A 20,826-nucleotide genomic window follows, 5' to 3' on the forward strand; every position below is an offset into this window, starting at 1 on the left:
TACTCCTCTTCCTGTCACCTACGTCACCTACTTCACCTACTGGCTACCAGCTTTCCCTCTAGTAACCATCTGTTTGTTCTCTGTAGTTAAGAATCTGTTTTTTAAAGGTCCTAATCTTTACCTACTTATTCCTTCTTGAATAATGAGAGATCTCTACGAGCTAAGTACTTACCCCAAATCACAGGCAATTTCCTCTTAGGACCCTTCACTGAGCGATGCATGATAACAGAATTTCCTTCTGGGATCAGGCTGAAGAAATTCAGTGACACAGCAGTCTGAGGTCTATGTGGAGGATACCAAACTGCCGGCTAGGACACTTAATCTCTGTGTGGCTCTTTCTGCTCTGCTTTAATGGAGCCTTCCAAGTAGGGTTTGCTGGGCTCAGCTTGTAATCTGCGTATTCAGTTTAGTTTCATTCATTGTGCTTTTACCAACCATGTAAGAATTATACTACTGCTCATTAGACTTCTATCTGGGAGAGGTGTCATTTGAACATAGTCACCATGTTAAGTGTTAAGAACACAGTGCTGAAATAGCACTGCTGGGAATTTACCTAAGGGATACGGAAGTGCTGATGCATAGGGGCCACACATACCCCAATGTTCATAGCAGCACTCTCAACAATGGCCAAAACATGGAAAGAGCCTAAGTGTCCATCAACTGCGAATGGATCGAGAAGATGTGGTTTATCTATACAGTGGAATACGACATGGCAATGAAAAAGAATGAAATCTGGCCATGTGTAGCAACATGGATGGACCTTGAGGGTGTTATGCTGAGCGAAGTAAGTCAGGCAGACTTACCATAATACCAAAATATCATATGTCTGCACATATAGGAGGATTAGGAGGAACTAACTGGAGAACCATGGGGGAGAAAAAGGCGAAAAATAGTGAGGGAGAGGGAGGAAGGCAAACCATGAGAGACTCTTGAATGCTGAGAACAAACTGAGAGCTGATGGGGGTGGGAGAGAAGGGGAAGAGGGTGATGGGCATGGAGGAGGGCACTTGTGGGGATGAGCACGGGGTGTTATATGGAAACCAAATGACAATAAACTATTTAAAATAAAAAATAAATAAATAAGTAAAAGCTACGCAGTTTCAGGGCTCCTGGGTGGCTCGGTTTGTTAAGCCTCCAACTCTTGATTTCAGCTCAGGTCATGATCTCGCAGTTCATGGGATCAAGCCCCGAACTGGGCTCTGTGCTAACAGTGTGAAGCCTACTTTGGAGTTTCTCTCCTGCCCCTCCCCCCCACTTGTTCTCTCTCTCTCTCTCAAAATAAAGGAAATAAAACTTAAAAAAAAAAAAAAAAAGCTAGACAGTGTCACCAAATCTTCTCAAATATATCTGGGATTCCTTTGGGATGCCCTTTACCAACTTTTCAAACAAGAGGCAGTTAGCTACACTCTACATGAGTCTGAAATGCTTGAAAAGGCCTGCTTTCTCCTCCATACAGTTCACTGCAGAATGGGTAGTGGCAGGAATTTACTTATGTGATGTTTGTTAATGATTCTCCAGAGTTGGTCAGTTAGTTATTTAAAGCTTGTTAATGGTCTACTGCCTAATTCTCAATGTGAGAATTCGGTTCTCTGTGTAAACAACTTCAATAACATAATAAAATGTGCATACTGTTTTCTCCAAAAATAAAAAATAAAAAGAAAGAAAGAAAGAAAAGAAAAAAAAAAAGAATACGTTGCTGAACAAAACAAGCATGGTTCTGTTGGATGGATGTTCAGAGCAAAGGAACGTATGAGTGAGACAACACTGCCTTTGAATGCTGCTTCAGGAAAGCAGGAAACTCCAAGAAAGTGCCTCCAGGCTGTTTCATGAGTTAACCTTCCAGAAGTGAAGTAACCGTCTTTACTTGTGGCCTATGTACACCTTGCTGCTTTTTCAGAGAAGAGAAAAGAATTTCAAATACACTTTCTCAAGATCTTCCTTCAATCTGATAATAAAAGTTATCTCAGGGACTCCAAGGAAAGCCTTCCAGTTAAAGGTTAAGCCTCTTTACAGAAATGGCCCTTCTGCCCTTTCATACATCTCCTTCCTTTAAGGGTTAGCAGAGGCATTTGGATGTTCTTACATGCTGGTCCCCCATATTTCATCACCAGCCCTTCCTCTAAAAGTTCCATTTTCTCCCCTATATTCTCTCATCTCCTATACTTTCTCAACTCCACATCTTTTTTGGTTAAACCATTTCCTCCACTCAAAATGCCCTACCCCTTCTGTGTCACCTATTGATATCATTCTTCTTCATGAAAGCAAACAACAGCACTCTGTGAAAATGCCCTGATCTTTTTAAATAAACGTAAGCGTCCTTTTCTCTGATGATCTCCCGTCATGTTGAGTGCATGCTGATGTGCAGTAACCACATCTGGGTACCTGCCACGGGCACTCCACTGACAGTCTCAACAATGCAGCCCTGGATTGCCCTTGAAGGTAAAATTCACTGAAATCGGCTGCATTTCTAGACAACAGATATGAAGCAGCAAAAAGAGAAATTAAGGCATCAACCCCATTTACAACTGCACCAAAAGTAATAAGACAGTAATAAGTTAGGAATAAACCTAACTAAAGAGGTCAAAGACATAATACTCTGAAAACTATAAAACACTGATGAAAGAAACTTAAGAAGATACAACGAAATGGAAAGACATTCCAAGCTCCTGGAATGGAAGAACAAATATCATTAAAATGTCTATACTACCCAAAGCAACCTACATACTTAGTGCAATCCCTATCAAAATACCACCAGCATTCTTCACACAGCTAGAACAAACAGTCCTAAAATTTCTATGGAACAACAAAATACCCCAAATAGTCAAAGCACCCTTGAAAAAGAAAAGAAAACATGGGGACATACCAATCCTGGACTTCAAGTAACATTACAAAAATGTAATGATGAGAACAGTATGGTAGTGGCACAAAAATAGACACATGGAACAACAGAACAGAACAGAAAACCCATAACTATATGGTCAACTAATCTTCAACAAAGCAGGAAAGAATATCCAAGACCTTCTCCTCAACAAATGGTGTTGGAAAACTGGACAACAATATACGGAAGAATGAACCTGGACCACTTTCTTACACCATACACAAAAATAAATTCAAAATGGATTAAATACCTAAATGTGAGACCTGAAAACATAAGGAACACATGCAGTAACTTCTTTGATGTTGGCCATAGCAACTTCTTTCTAGATAGGTCTCCTGAGGCAAGGCAAAAACAAGGAAAAATAAACTATTGGGACCTTATCAAAATAAAAAGCTTCTGCACAGTGAAGGAAACAATCAACAAAACTAAAAGGCAACCTACGGAACAGGAGAAGATATTTGCAAATAACACAGCTGAAGAAGGGTTAATACTCAATATATAAAGAACTTATAAAACTCACCCCAAAAATGAATAAACCAATTAGAAAATGGGCAGAAGACACAAATAGACATTTTTCCAAAGAAGATATACAGATAGCCAACAGACAAATGAAAAGATGCTCAACATCACTCATCATCAGGGAAATGCAAATCAAAACTACAATGAGATACTACCACACAGCTGTCAGAATGGCTTAAATCAACAACATAAGAAACAAGAGGCATTGGCGAGGACATGGAGAAAAGGGAACCCTCCTGCACTGTTGGTAGGAATGCAATCTGGGGCAGCCACTCTGGAAAACACTATGGAAATTCCTCTAAACGTTAAAAACAGAACTACACTATGATCCAGCAATTGCACTAAGAGGCATTTACCCAGAGAGCACAAAATTACTAATTCAAAGGGGTACACACACTCTGATGTTTATAGCAGCATTATCTACAATAGCTAAATTACGGAAGCAGCCCAAGTGTCCATCGACTGATGAATGGATAAAGTGGTGATATACATTCACACACATTCACACACACACACACACACACACACACACACACATTCATACACACATACACACACACACAGGAATATTACTCAGCCATAAAAAAAGAATGAAATCTTGCCATTTGCAATGACACGGATGGAACGAGAGAGTATATGCTAAGCAAAACAGATTCATCAGAGAAAACAAACATTATGTGACTTTACTAATATGTAGAATCTAAGAATCAAAACAAGCAAGCAAAGGGGCATAAAAAGGAAAGACAGGGAAAGAGAGAGGCAAACCAAGAAACAGACTCTTAACTATACAGAACAAAATGATGATTACAAGAGGGAAGGCGGGTAGGAGGATGGGTTAAATAGGTGATGGAGATTAAGGAGCATACCTGCTGTGAACACCAGGTGATGTAATCATTATATTACATTGATGTATACATTGATATATATATTACATTGATGTATACATTATAATGATGTACCATTATATGGTACATCTGAAACTAATATTACACTGTATATTAACTAACTGGAATTTAAATAAAAACTTAAAAGAAAATTATAGCACTGATCAACCATCAGGAGATAGTCCCAGGTGTGCCCTTTTGATGTTCAATTTCCCCATCTATAACATAAAAATATCTACTTCATATGGATATTGTTAGAATTAAATAAGATCATGTTTATAAATGTACCATGATAAAGATTCATTTTTTTGTGCTTCCTATTTTTAAAAAAACTGTATTATTTGCCTAAAATATCTATAGTATATTGCTTCGGAGAGTTCAGCAAAAATTTAAATGCTATCTTTTACTAAATGTAGGATATCAGTATAAAAAGACGCATAACAGATAATACAGAAAGTAAACAAATAATACAAGAGTGTAATATACTGTGCCTGATGGACAGAGTCTTATGAACACATAGATGACTAAAATTTACTTAAATAGAAAACAGAAACAAATGAGCTAATGTAACTTATTAAGTGACAAAAGACATTAAATCAGCAGTATCGAAACTTACTCAAAATAAAATCTAGAACCAAGTAACTTTACCAGAAGCTTCTACCAAGCATCTCAGGATTATTAAAAAAAAAAAAAAAAATCTTAAACAGACTCTTCAAGAGAAGACTACCCACATGTTTTGAAAGAGAACAAAGAGTATTAGAAAGCCAGACAAAGCCAATATCAAAGCCAGACAAGAGTATTAGAAAGTGCAGACCAATTCATGTGTGAAAAAGATACAATGACCCCAAACAACATATTAGCAAATAAAATCCAGCAATATATAAAAAGAATAGTACATCATGATCAAACTGGATTTATTCCTTGAATACCATAATGGTTTCTCACTGGAAAACAAACCCATGTAAAAGCCTGCAATAAAAGATTTAGGAATGAAATTCTTGCAAACATTTTCAATAATTACAGAAAAATCGCTTGGAAAAAGTTCAGCAATACATGATTTTTAAAAAGAACCTCTTAAAATACTAGAGATAATAGAAAGGTCTCATGATCACACTTAACGGCAAAAAATCACTTTCCATTAAACAAGAGTAGCCTTGGTCACCATTTCTATTCAATACTACGCTGTAAATTCTAGCCAGTAAAGTAAGGGGGAGGAGGTAAAACCAAAACTGTCCTTATTCACAGACGAGATGCCTGTATATAAAGAAAGTACCAAAAAAAAACCTCAGATAAATTACTGCTATTGAACAACAGGATTCAAATTCAACAAGATCACTGAATTCAAAATAAGTTAACGAAAACAACTATATTCTATGTTCTAGCAGTAAGGAATGAAATTTTAAACAATACCACGTATTATAGTGTTTTTTAAACCAAGAATCTATGAATAAATCTAACAAAATTTTCTAATCTCTGCTCTCATTATGACCCTGAAATCTTCCAATGACTTAACTAATCTCTCCTGCAGAAAAAAATGATAAATTCTAGACAAGATACAAAATGGCCTGAGTCACTGGAGAATAAACAAAAGTGTTCAGATTGCAGTGGAAACTTGCAAAGATAGGCAAGTATCGGGTAAGTTTTGCACTTTCTTACAGTTTTTACCCCTAGGTCAAAGTCCATAGTAGGCAGAACAGAGAAAATCTGATAGAAAACCTGCAGTCTTTCTGTCTTAAAGAATCAGAAGCCAGTTTTTGCAGCAATTACAGCTCCTGAAAGAAGAGGAAGAAGGAATGCCTGGGAGAAGAGAGCAAGAGAGGGACAGCCTTCAGGTCTGGACGGGCCCTTGTCCCTCATTGCCGCCTGAGTCAGGGCTGCTTGGACGGGCCCTTGTCCCTCACTGCCGCCTGAGTCAGGGATGCTTGAAAGCAGACGCCTAACAACACAGTTAAAGAAATGAAATATATGGAGACACTGTGTGAAGTTTGAATCCAACTAAGAACTAAGTTAAAGGATTTCTTATTATACCCCCCTCTCTCTCACACCTAAACATAACAGAACCAGAATTTCCACAACAAAATTTCCAGAATGTCCAGCATTCATTCAAAATGTCACCTAGCCTCAAGTGAAAAGCTAATCACTTAGACTAACTCCAAGATGACTCAAGTCTTAGAAATAATAAGACTTTAAATCGGGTATTCTAACTATGTTTTACGAAATACAGAAAATGTATTCACAATGAATGAAAAGACAGAAAATCTCTAGCTCAGAAACAGAATGAGAAAGCATCAGACCAAAATTCTAAACACTCCATTGGATGGGTTATAAGAGCAGATTAGAGCAACATAGTCAGTTCAGACAGAGTCAGTGAACACAAGATAGATCAATGGAAATTATTCAATCTGAAGACCATAGGAAAAAAATATTGACAAATATAAATAGACTTCAGGGACTGTGAGACAAAAATAAAAATTCTGAAATACAAGTAAGTGACACTCCAGAAGGTGGTAAAGTAAGGGGCAAAAAAAAAAAAAAGAAAAAAAAAACATCATCTGAAGAATTAATGGCCAAAATTTTACCATTGTATCTGGTGAAAGACCTAAATATTCAGATTCAACAAGTTCATCAACAAAGAGCAAGGAGGACATAAGAGGAACAACAACCAAAGAAACCTGAAGGCACATCTTAATCAAACTGATGAAAACCTAAAATTAAAAAAAAAATCTTAAAAGGATTTAGAGGGGGAAAAAAAGACTATATATATATACACATATATTACAACAATCATTTAAATTCTGCCTTAATCAGAAACAATGGAAAACATAGGAGAAGCAATGTTTTTGAAGTGTAGAAAGAAAAACTCATCAAACATTTTATGTACACTAAAAATAAAATCCTTTAAGAATAAATGCAAAGTAAAACACTTTTCAAACAAAGAAACTCAAGGGAGAATTCAAGCCTATAAACGACCATTACAAGAAATACTATCTAAGGTTCTTCAGGCTGAAATGAAGTGGTCCCAGATTAAAAGTCAGATCTTCAAAGACAAATGAAGAGAACTAGATACAGTAACCCCCGGGTAAATACTAGAATATTATTCCCCTCAATTCTATAAAGTAAATAGGTCTGGTTAATATTTTAACAATGTATTCTGAGATTCAGCACGTATTAAATGCAATTCATTTCACAACGATTGCATATAAAGGATGGGAGGGTTCATATATTTCCACATATGAATGGAAAAGGAGGGTTGAGATTTTACTATACTGTAGTATAATATTAGCTCTGTTAAATGAAAAATTAACTATGTACACTGTGATCTTATAGCAACCACCCCAAAAATATAATAAATTAGTTAAATGAAAACACGAATAAAGTAAAGCAGAATTCTACAATATCTGTCAATTCAAAAGATGTTAGGACAAAGGAAATGAAGGAAGAAAAACCAGAAATTAAATCAGACTGCAGCAAGGATTACATTTCACGCTGACTGATTAGAAGGCAGGTTTCTTCATCCTAGCAAAGTCCAACTACAGGCTGCCTCCAAAAGGACTGAAATTACAATACAGTGAGGGCGACAGTAAAAAGGGTACATCGGGAGGGTAGTAAGCATGAGAAGGGTGGAGGAGCTACGTTCACAGCTGATGAAACAAACTTCCAAGCAAAAATATTACCGGAGATGAAGAGGAACACATCATAATGACGAAAGGGTGAAGTGAGCAGAAAGACAGATTATAAACATGTAAGTTCCTATGAGTAAAGCTTCAAAAAACAGGAAGCAAAAATCTGATAGAAACAGAGAGTGAAGTAGGTGATTCCACAATCACAGCTGGATTCAGCAACTCATAAAAGAAGTATACCATTAATTAACTTCATTCAGTCAATTAAAAATCTGGAAAGACACAGATAACCTAAACACCACAGTCAACTAGCTTAACCTAATACGGAATATCACCCCAACAAGTGCGGAAGACAGATTCAAGGGTATTTACCCACAGAGACCACCTGCTGAGCCCTAATCAAGACACATTTAAAGGGACTGAAATTATACTGAGTATCTTCTATATCACAACTAAATTAGAAATCTAAACAATAAGATATCTAAGAAATCTCCCTGATTCTACAATTTGGCAAATTAAACAACACGATTAGGAATAACTGATTTGTCACAGAGGATATCCTAAGGAAAATTATAAAATACTTTTAACTGAATAATGAAAAAAATAAAATAAAATTTCTGGGATGTCGTTAGAGAGAAATTTACAGCTTTAAAATTCTTATAAAAAATTAACAAATAAATAAAATTCTTACAGAAAAATATGATTAGAGAAAAAAATAAAGGTAAAAATCAAAGACCTAGAGTTCCAATGTAAAAGCTTTAGAAAGTGCTAAGTATGGAAAAGGAAAAAAAAACTGAAATCAAGGAGACAGAAAACATGAATCACAGAATTAATGTTACTACATGCAGTTAAAGACAAAAGTTAGTTCCTTAAAAAGATGAATAAACTGATAAATGCCTATCAGGGTTGATAAAAAAACAAATCACCAATATCAAGAATCAAAGAGGGGTTATCACTATAAAACTTAGAAACATGAAAGCATAAGAAAGTAACACATATAACTGTACACCAAAATCTTTCATAACTTCCATGAAATGGGTAAATTCCTTACATATACTATTAAACTGACACAAAATGAAAACAAAATCTAAACAGCCATATATACATTTACATCATATATATGATACGTTGAATATATATGTATGAAATACATATATACACATACATACATATAGTTCAATTTGTTATTAAAACCTTCCCACGAGAAAATTTCCAGCCCAGGTGGTTGTGTAGATGCATCTACCAAACATTTAAGGAAGAAGTTAACACCAGTGCTATCAGAAAAGAGAGGAAGAGAGACGACTTCCTATTTCATTTTAAGAAGCCAGATAACTCTTATACATAAAGAGGATAATATATTATGGCCAAGGATTATACCAGGAATTCAAAGTTGGTTGAACCTTTGAAAATCTAACAAGTAATTTACCACATTAATAGAATAAAGGTGAAAATGTTATGATTATCACAGATGAAGAAAAGAGCTATTTGGCAACATTCATCATCTACTCATGATAAAAACAATGTACTTCATTTTTTTTTTAAAAGCAATATTATAAAAACCTTTAATAGAAATCTAGAAGACATAAAAAATATAGGAGACCATTTTTTTAACAGAAACTGCTGGGGGGCCTGGGTGGCTCAGTCAGTTAAGTGTCTGACTTCGGCTCAGGTCATAATCTCAAGGCTTATGGGTTTGAGCCCCACGTCAGGCTCTGTGCTGACAGCTCAGAGCCTGGAGCATGTTTCGGATTCTGTGTCTCCCTCTCTCTCTGACCCTCCCCTGCTCAAACTGTCTCTCTCTCTCTCTCTCTCTCTCTCAGAAATAAATAAAACATTTTTAAAAATTTTTAAATAAAAGAAAATAACAAGGAGTAACACTTTAGAGCCATCAGTCTATCAAACATTAAGCAGAACTTACTTCTGCAGACATGTAGGTACTCTCATACACTATAGGTAGAAATATGATAAAACTATAGTCTTTTTGGAAAACATTTTGGGGAGCGCCTGGGTGGCTCAGTCGGTTAAGCATCCGACTTCGGCTCAGGTCATGATCTCATGGTTCGTGGGTTTGAGCCCCGCGTCAGACTCTGTGCTGACAGCTCAGAGCCTGGAGCCTGTTTCAGATTCTGTGTCTCCCTGTCTCTCTGACCCTCCCCTACTCATGCTGCCTCTCTCTGTCAGAAATAAATAAAAAACATTAAAAAAAAAAAAAAAGAAAGAAAGAAAGCATTTTGGGACTATTAGATGTAAAATGCATATGCCCTTTGATCCAGCAATCCTACATTTGAGAATGTGTCCCACAAAAATAAAAAAGACATACAGTCATGGGGTGCCTGAGTGGCTCGGTCAGTTAAGTGTCTGACTGTTGATTTTGGCCCTGGTCATGGTCTTGGGGTCGTGAGTTCGAGCTCCACGCTCAGCTTCACTAGCAGGGCGGAGCATGCTTGGGATTCTGTCTTCTGTCTCCTTCTCTCCCTCTGTCTCCACCCTGTTCGTGGTCTCTTTCTCTCTCAAAAGTAAATGAATAAACTTAAAAAAAAAAAAAAAAAAAAAAAAAGACAGCCTCTGATCCAGCAATCCTATTCTTGAGAATCATTTTCAGAGAAAAGTTCCCCACTACACAAGGACATATGTCATAGGATACTGTTGTTAAAAATGTTTATGGTAGCAAAATAATGGAAACAAATACCACTGATAAGGAAATGATGGAATAAATTATGATTTATAGCTATATACATATAGCATTGTAACCAATGTATTATTGTATTGTTCCCCTCAGGAGTCATCAGGAAAACTGACTTACAGTTTTCCCACATGATCTGGAAGAGTATTTCCTTGAGATACTGTTGAGTGAGAAAAATAAGAGGCACAATAGCAAGCATCCAAAAATCCCACACAGAATCTTAGAACTTGCACCCGCTCATGTTTGTGTTTCTGTAACACGGCACCATATTGTAGAAGGTAAACGTGCTGGGTTAACACAGGTTGGTTTTTCGGACAGCAAGAGAGGAGGGAAGCCTATGTGTGGGACATGTGCAGACCTCAACCAAAAGAAAAAGAAAAAGAGAAAGAGAAAGACCTTTAAAAAACTGGTGAATAATTATTTGTGATCTATAAGCTCAAATAAAATATGTATTTGCATGAATATACACAAAGAACCCAAATGAAAATTAAACTTATAAAACGTTCAAGACATGATTGTTGAATGCCTTTCCACTTTCATCTCAATCTGAGATTGAAGTTTTGTGATGTAAGCTGGATTTTTTTTCTTCCATAGGGACAACCCCCCCAAAAAAGTCCTTCAGCCTTCTTCTCTTTTTTCTTCATCTCATAATTAAATTTTAAATTAATAAATAATACTTCTTATTATTTAGGAAAGTTATAGGATTCTGACGATGGTACTGAAGGAAGCATCCGAAAATCTGTCCTAAAAACAAGGAATGAGAACAGATGTGTATACATCGTTTGGCCATTTCCTTTCATGTAGGTCACTGTGGAACTCCAGCCAAATTATCCGTCTCACAAGGAGGTAATTTATATTACATACAGAGCATGAAATCAGAGAATAGTAAAGTTAAATTTAATGTTCAGCATTAAATGCTAATTTCTCAATGGAAATCTAAACTCAATAAATTATTTTTTCAAATAAAGTTGTTACAGAATCATGATTCCAGAAAAATAAATGTTCCTAACCTTTATTCTAAAGGGCCTGGGGACAAGGAGAACAAGAGTCAAATTTTCACATAATTTCCAAGCTTCAACATTAAGAGGAATAATAGATTTCATTTGGCGAAAAGCGTATGCAGCAAAAATTTCAGTCAGCATAAATTATTTGAATGCAAATTAAATATACTGACATTCAATTTTTTAAATTTTAATTATATATCTTTGCATGATTTATAAAGTTATCAAAAAAACTTCTTTCATCTATTTCTAAGTGAAACCAGTGTGTTCTATCAGTATGGAACAGAGTGCAGAGAATGTTGAAGAGCTCAGTTTGAACTTCAACAGTACAAATACCATAGCAAGAATCCTAGAGTCAACATTATGAATTACATTCTCCCTTATCGTTCAACAATAGGAAGCCCTGGTTTTAAGGCACCATTGTGTCCCATTATGACCTAGAAGATCAACAGGTGGAACACAAAAAATCAGAGAGGGAAAGCATGTTGAATCTATTACAACATGAAATGGAAATAAATAAGCAAATAAAAGAAACATACAGGTGAGGAAGAGAAATCTAGACTTAGAAAAATAAGCAGTAGAAACCAGAACACAGTTAAGACAGGGTGAACTGTTGCAAAGTGAAGAACTTATTAAAAAAAAAAAAAAACAAAGACTGTTTTAAAGAAATATATTTCTGCATATATGTAGAAAAAAATAATTCAAGTCTTACAAAGTATGGTGAGGGCTGATCATTAGTAATTTCTAACACTAAGTTAATCTAATTCTTTCAGAACAGGAAATTTAAATGAAATTTACCGGGGCGCCTGGGTGGCTCAGTTGGTTAAGCGGCTGGCTTCGGTTCAGGTCATGATCTCACCAGTTTGTGAGTTCGAGCCCCCACATCAGGCTCTGTGCTGACTGCCAGCTCAGAGCCTAGAGTCTGCTTCAGATTCTTTGTCTCCCTCTTTCTGTCCCTCCCTCACTCATATGGTCTCTCTCAAGATAAATACTAAAAATTTTTTTAAAAATAAAATAAGATAGGGGGGGCCTGGGTAGCTCAGTCAGTTAAGCATTTGAATTTGGCTCAGGTCATGATCTCGTAGTTCATGGGTTCGAGCCCTGCGTCGGGCTCTGTGCTGACAGATAGCTCAAAGCCTGGAGCCTGTTCTGGACTCTGTATCTCCCTCTCTCTCTGAGCCTCCCCTGCTCATGCTGACTCCCTCCCTCTCTCCCTCTGTCTCTCTCTCAGATAATAAATAAATAAATAATAAATAAAGGTAAGATAAAATAAAATTTACCTTTTCAGATTCACCATTGCCCAAGGAATCCCAGTAGGTGTGTTAAAGGCAGGAAGGAGTTTCTCAGCCAGTTGAACTGCTTTAATCTTGAATATCTGAGATCAAAACAACATAAAAACACTTTTTATAAAAAAAAATTATAGTCGTCCATTGATAAATTAAAGCCAATGTCATCTGCTGGTATCCCATGGGTCACATACTACACGGAAGAAGTACAAGGAAAGAAAAAGGCATCTCTCTGGGACCACAGACATAACAGCAGCTGGAGAAAATGATGGGTTTGTCAGGACACGGCCCCACTGTCAGCCAAGGGAGCTACGTCGTTGAAAAAGGAGACTCTGTCGTCATTTTTTGTTTCATTTCTTTCATTCTGAATGTGATAGATACTCAAGTCTCATTCAATTCTCCTTTCAAGCACACCTTCAAATACTGCAAAGGATGGAAAACTACATAATTTCCCAGTCCACTCCACCTCAGGGTCAACAAATGGCATCCACATTGCCAGGCATACTTAAATGTGCAGTATTTGGAAGGAAGAAGTGAGCAATCGGAGGCAGTGCCTTGCAAGCCCAGTGGTGAAAGTATCCGATTCTTCGGGGGAGCTCTAACACAGGTCTCAATGACTGTACCATGTCTTCAGAAAGGCCCTGCGAGTGCTCAAGACAACGGAGTTGGTGCTCAGATAGATACAGAGTATGTTTGGGCATTTCTCCCTGCTGCATGGTTCCAAGGTATATTATAACAAAAATACCTGATGTCATGGCCAAAGATTTTGTTAACTAGTCAGCACCTGTAATAAATCACTAGGTAAAGCAGATTCTGTTTTCTGCTACTATGAATCTTGATGGATAAGATGATGAGTGCATATCAATTATTCCACATGTTTAAGAGGTTCAACATTAAATTAAGACTTCTACAACATTTCATTTATTTACAGAAAAACTTCTATGTGTTCAATGTCCGTTACGTGAAATCCCCCAGTTATTTTCACCAGAACAAATGGGGGGCAATGGGACAATGCTAAAACTTCCTACAAAGACTCAGGACCAGAAGAATTATTCCTGGTGTGGGAGAACTGGAAGAAAGGGGGTTAAACAGATAGAATGTGGCAAGATTACAAAGAACCTTAAAATAGAAGCAACGGCACTTAAAGTAACACAACTGATAACACAGAACCACTGTAGATTCTCGAGAAGGGACGTGATAATAGAACACATGGGTACTTTTAATTGTTTTCTTTACTGAATTAAATTAGTAACAGAATACTCTTACAGCCTGTTTTCAACCTAGCAGAGTGAAAATATAGAAGTGGAGAGTTTAGGATGCCCAAATGACGCCCTAGCTCATTCAGGGTAAAAGTCCTTTAAGAGGCTATAAATCTTTATAAGCAATGAATCTCTGTGACTGCTGTGCCGCACTGTCTCCCTCCCTTCTCTTCCAGAAATCCACTTCAGCCCTACAAACCTTTTTTGTTGTTCTGAGAACACCAGTTATGCTTTGGCTTCGGTGTCTCTTCCTCTGCTACTCCTTTCAACTAAACACTCTTATAAAAGGATATTCTCATGGCTCTCTCTCTCCTCTCCTTCAGGTCTCTATACAAAGGTTACCCCTGCACACACTCCCTGACCATCCAATTTGAAATGAAAATCCCTTTTCCCTCTTCCATGCTCTATTTTTCTCCTTAGTGCTTACGAGTTAACAGTGCACGTATGTGTGCATATATGTGTGCAAACACACACATGCGCTCTCATACCTACTCTGTTCATTCTTGTTACCCCCGCAAGTAGAATGTAAGCCACAGATGGGCAGAAATGGTTTTATTCACTGTTTTATTCTCAGAACTTAAAAGAGTGCCCAGGCTATACCAGGCACTCAATAAGTGTTGAATGAATCAGTTTAGGAAGCCGAAAAGCACATTTATCATAAACAACTATCTTCTTTCTCTTCCCTACCAAGCCAAATCTCCGAAATATCAGATGCTAACATGCAAAGGTTTTAAGAACTTAAGATATTCTACAGAAATGTTGAAATAATGACCGAATAAGAAAATGACACATATTAAACCCAATCAATTCTCACAACACCTCAGTGAGATAAATACTGTTACTCCCATTTTACAGATTGGGAAACTGAGCTTTAAAACAAATAACTTAAATTTCGTACAACTAGTAAATGGTAAGCCCAAATTTAAGCCCAGGCAGTGTGGCTCCCAGAGGTATCTGGATACTGACATTGCGATATAGACACAGATGAAGACAAAAGCCATGCCTACACCTTGCATTATTTAATCTTACCTTTTGCGGCCAATAATTAAATTCCTCCAAATATTTTACTAATTCATTGCATATGTCTTTGTCTTGTGTCTTACATCCTCCCTGTTGGATGATATGAATGGGCTGATGTAAAATCTATCCTAGCATCTGAAGACACCACCCCAGCGTGCTGCTCCCAAGCACCCTGCTGCCAGCTGTCATCCACCTGAAAATCAGCCCTTCCTCTTTGGAAGCTTTCCATATTTCCTCCTCATTCTTGGTATCCTTTCAAATATTGACTTTCTATCATTTATCCCATTAAACTCATCTAAAATTCCTACTAAACATTCTTTGAAAACTCTCACTCTGTGTCTCTCTTAATCTCTCGTTTTCTTAATTTCTCCCTTTCTTAATTTCTCTCTTTTTCTTAGTTTCTCTCTTTGACTCATTATATTGCATGCTGGATGAATTTTCATCATCACCATGAACAGAAACATCCTTAAAGGCTAGATGAGTGTTCCTTAGGACCAAGTAAAGGTTACAACGAAATTGCAGGTTGAGGTAGAAACATAACCACCCACCTCTTGCTCAAAAAGAGCCTACCAACAGTATTTCCAAACTCATGATGAAACCCAGGACTTAAGCTATTTACAAACTTACAAGTCAGCCTACCACATTTTCATGAATATCCACAGAGAAGTGAGTATCTCTGACTACTGGGTCAGAGGCAGAGAACTATACTATTCACAGCCTAGTATCAGCCACAGATCTGAGTTAATCACACTGGCTGTACCTGGGCCACACTCACCCCCACCTAAATCTCACAGGTATGATCCACAGGGTCCCCGATGGACTCCTGCACACACCGTGGACTGTGCTGCAGGGGAAGAACACACAGCCCGGAGAACCACTTTTACAGTAAGTGAAAGCAAGCCTACTGGTGAGATTGATTCCTCCCTGCAAGCATGGCCCTAATGACTCGGGTAAAGAGTGGGCAAGGCCTTGCATCCGTGGTATTCTTGGCCAGGGTGTGCAGGGACCCTGGGGCGCTATGCTGTTCTGCCTTCCTGCCCTTCGCAGCAGCAGCGGAGCCCACTACCTTCTGGCCTGCAGAACCGGCGTGCTCACCCTGGTGCTCACAGGACACCGCAGTGGGAGCACCAGCCTGGCAGCACACTTCGATCCGAGGTCTGCATTTCAGCCCTGCGTAGCCCATCCTCTTACGGCTTCTAAGATTTAGTAACGAAAAGCTCTTCCCCATATGCCCTCAGCCCTGGTCGCCCTCCCGTAGGAGCCACCTCCACGATTCTTCAGCACAGTATTCTTCATCTAGCACTTCCCTAGGTATTTATGCCTAGTTAACAATTCTGGATATTAAATTCTCTCTGTTCAAGTAACTGGCGTTCTTTCTGTCTCTTATTTGGACTCTGGCTGATAAATAAATATTTTGTTATTACTCTATTTGCTTACTTTAAAAACCAGGAAGATAAAAATTTCTAAAACTCATACACAGTTCCTGTATTCTGCACCAAATACCTGGATACGTTTCCATCCTTTTTTCTGTTAAGGACACACAATTGTTAAGGGGTTAGATTTTTCTTCTACCTTTTTCTGCTACTAACGTAAGAACACAAGTACCTTTTCAATGTTTACAAAACTGCCTAATTTACTGTATCCATTTCCTCTCCTCCCACTCACTCCTCAGACTATTTCAACATGGCTTCTGCCCCCATCGTTGCACTGAAATGGATCTTGATAACAATTAGCTGTACACTTCAGCACAGATCATTTTTTAGTCATTATTGACCAGTTCCTCCTTAAAATACTTTCTTCCCTTGTGTCACCTCGCAATCTCCCGGCCTCCTTCAGTGATTCAGACTCCTCATACTGGACCTTTTAATACTGTGTTCCTCCAGGCTTGATTCCAGGTCCCCCTCTCCTCCTATCCTAAATTGTCTCCCTGAGCAATTTCACATGTGCTTGCTTTCAATTATCAGCTACACAGCCACTGACTCCCAAATTTATATTTCTCATCAAGACTTCTCCAACGAGCACCAGCTCCATTACATCTGCTTACTACCTATTTCCACTAAAATATAGCAAACTCCCTCAAACTCAAAATACTTAAAATGAACAGATGATCTTCCTCTCCTAATTTAATGCTCTTAAAATGCTCAATTTCTAGTAACTGTCCTACCATCAGTCTAGAACCAAAACCCTGAAACCTGGAGACAGACCCAGCTCCTCCTTCTGCCTCACCTCCCCACCGCCCAATCCTTTGGAATTGTCCTCCCAAATCCCTTGAAAAAAATCATTTAATTTCTCATCTCTGCAACCCATCTGGGTCCAAGAAACTATTATTTCTTACCCCAAATACCGCAATGGTTAACTAACTAGAGACAGAACTTGAGCACGCACGCACATACCGCAAGCTCTAACTGTTGGTCTGTAACTTACTTCTGTCATTGAATATATCAAGCATATTTTTCCTAGATAAAATACACCAAACTTACGTTCACAGCTGTACAGTATTCTAGAGTAAGACATTTATTCAACCACTCCCCACTAGATGAATATTCAGGTCTTTTCCCCCCTGCACTGGCTACTAAAAACACTACTGCAATAAAATATCTTTCCAAGTATTTCTTAAACATCCACATTGTTACTTTTAAACTATACACTTGAGAAAGTTAACAGAAGACCATGTGGAACGGAAGGCGAAAAAATAGTTACAAACAGAGAGGGAAGGAGGCAAACCATTAAAAGACTCTTAAACACAGAGAACAAACTGAGGGTGGACGGGGGTGGGGTGGGGGAGAGGGAAAATGGGTGACGGGCACTGAAAAGGGCACTTGTTGCAAAGAGCACTGGGTGTTGTATTTATGTAAGCCAATCTGACGATAAATTATATTTAAAATTTTTAAACTTAAACATTTAATTACATCCTATACAATTAAAGTGAGTGCATTTTATTACAGGCAAATGAGCTGCTTAAAATAAATAAAATAATCTTTGAGCTGGACCTTGAAGTTTTTTACCAGGCAGAGAATGTGGAAGGGTTAGAGTCTATCTTACACCAAAAATTATGGTAGAGGTCTATAAACATATAGGAAATAAAACCATGTGGTCTAAACATATAGCTTCATGTATGCAGAATTTTGAGCTTCTCCTCTGTGGCTCCTTCCTGCCCTGGATTTCACTCCTAAATTTCTAGCTTCTGTGGTAGCTAGCTCCAAACTCTGTCTTCTGATTTGACAAACCAATAACCACAATCGTGACTGGTATTGGCCATAACTTTAAACATGTAAGAATGTGTACAAATATACAGATGAACTCACACATTTAAAAGGAAAATGTTAGTGTATTTAAAAATGTTATCTGAGGCAGCAAAACTTAGTGAGATGTTTTGCCCAATTACCAGCACATCTATGGAGAAGGAAGAGGTTAAATTTTTAATGGAAATAGCAGCAAATCCTGGAGCAATATCAGGTTTTCCAAAATAAAATGAGAATTAGTGCAGTAAAGACAATAATGACTAATATTTAAACCGGGAAATATCTGGGTCAAAAAGGGCTATTCTATTTGTCTTAGAAAATATCCCTGAGCTTATTCAGAAACAAGCCTACACTATCGGCAACAGAGCACATTTGTGTTTTTAGTGAAGATAGATTTTGTTGTTGCTGTTTATTTTCCTTTTATTATCTGTAAGACATGGATTAAACTCCAGATAAACATTTCTCTATTTTATCTGACAGATTTCAGATGCAGTTATCCACATAAATTAGGCTATTATCTTACTAAGGGAGGGATACTGCTTTGATAACCATTAAAAAAATGAGAAGAGACAACCCTGCAAAAGAAATGTCATATATTAGAGACTGCCATCAAGTAAACATAATAAATCATCAAGGTTTTTTTAAACTTGTGAATACTTAATATAAAGAGCCTTGTTCTAAGAAAGAAAATGATAAAGTTTCACATTTATTATACTGATAAACTAACAGGAAAGAGGAACACTTTGTTAGATGACATGTAACCTTTATTTGGGTCCCTGTACTGGAAAATAGAACACATGTAAAACGTTCTTTATTCTAGTTACATACTACCTTAATATAAGAGATGCACTTCGCCAAGTTATAAATGAATCTTCTGGCTTACGTAAGATGTAGGCATTTCTTGTATATCCAGTATTACAATAATGCCATATTTGGATTATTTTTTCAATGTTTAATTCATTTTTAGCAGATCTGAAATTTACCATTGCTTTTCCAGAATAGTTATGAATCATAGTTTTCGACATAAAATGATCAAGAAGAAAAGTATAAAAAGGTCAGTAAAATTCCACTGTATGAAACAGTAAGAAAAGTAAAACCTGTTCTCTTTACATGTACCTGAGTAGACTATATCCTACGAAATTAATCTGTGACATGTAGCTTCAAACAAGTAAAAAGACTCCCCACCCCTTAGCAACACAGACTACCACTGGGGGGGAACGTCAAAGGAGGAAGAAAAGTAACGCAGTGTCTATGGAGTCTGGCCCTCCGTTAGCACCTTCACATAACTTAACCCACACAAGAGCTCTCAGGTGAATGCTCTCACATTTTCATAGTTGGAAACATTTAAGTTACAGGGGTAAACAGCGGGCCAAGTATCATCATGGAGAGGAGGCAGAGTAGGGCCTCAAGCCTCTGAGCTCCAAAGCGTAGGTGCTTCTCTCCACTTTGAAATGTTCATTCTTGAGGTCTGGTGCATAAAAACAGCAAAAATGAGAATGCTGGGAACATCATATACTTTTTCAGCACGTTACTACTGAACTGCTCTCGGACAACTGCAACATTTCGCTCTGCCTTTGAGACTGGGAGTCTACTGCACAACCATCAAGGCTGGCTCTTTCATAAGCTGCTCATATTTAATTTGAATCACGTGCCTTTTGATAGTAAAATGAATCAAAGGTGTCAACCACACCCCCAAAATGCATGGCCAGGTAAGCATGGAAGTATGAAAAAAAAAATGCTCTCCTTTCTCAAAGACCTCTTCTAATGTCTGATTTGGAAACAAATCTGAAACCAAAGGCATCAAAAACAGTTCCGTTTTCTTCCTCCTTTCATTAGTTAGTACTTTAGTCCAGAAGCTCCTGAGGTCAGGGGTCTGCGCCCAAAAGGATGCCTAGGGTGCACACGGCGCCGTCCTGGAGAGGGGCTCACACCACGAGGAGAGGGACGCCAGCCAAGCGAAGGGGAGTCAAACCCTGGAGGGGTCCGTGTGAGGGAGGCACACTGAACAGGCAGCGGCCCGGGGAGGGCGGCAAAGTGGTTTCACACAGCAGGCCGGAGCACGTGGGCTCATAGGTGAGAAGTGACAGCAGGCAGGTTGCTCACTGTCAGAAGAGGGAGTGAGAACCATGAAAAGGCAGAAAGCCAGAACGAACCTTATGGTGCTGGGCTGAAATCAGAGCTATTAGTGTGAATTCACAGCTGCAGATATTTGGAGATCAAAACAGAGAAAGGTGTGGACAGAAACGTTAGTAAGCCCAGGGTAAGGACAGTTGTGCCTGGGGGAGGCACGGTGGGGGTGGAGAGAGACCCCGTCTGAGGCAGAGGCTCACAGGAAATGCCCAGAGTGGAGGGCGGAGCCAGCACGCTAAGGAGACCTTCCGGGCCTGGGCCCACTCTAGAAACAGGGGAATGTTAGAAGAATCTGAAGCTACTG

The 20,826-nt window shown here is 38.1% G+C and overlaps 1 protein-coding gene across 3 annotated transcripts in view; it reads right to left on the reverse strand.

Annotated features, from left to right (window-relative positions):
• The window catches only part of MAN1A2 (mannosidase alpha class 1A member 2), a 174,281-nt gene that overhangs the window by 85,019 nt on the left and 68,436 nt on the right, over nucleotides 1-20,826 (reverse strand). For all 3 annotated transcript variants that reach the window (XM_039242727.1, XM_039242725.1, XM_039242726.1), the window contains one exon: nucleotides 12,866-12,960. In XM_039242727.1, the coding sequence (XP_039098658.1) occupies nucleotides 12,866-12,960 (95 nt within the window). The remainder of the gene's footprint in view (nucleotides 1-12,865; nucleotides 12,961-20,826) is intronic.

Source organism: Hyaena hyaena, unplaced genomic scaffold (assembly GCF_003009895.1).
Source record: "Hyaena hyaena isolate Hyena2069 unplaced genomic scaffold, ASM300989v1 scaffold_217, whole genome shotgun sequence".
Classification (NCBI taxonomy): domain Eukaryota; kingdom Metazoa; phylum Chordata; class Mammalia; order Carnivora; family Hyaenidae; genus Hyaena; species Hyaena hyaena.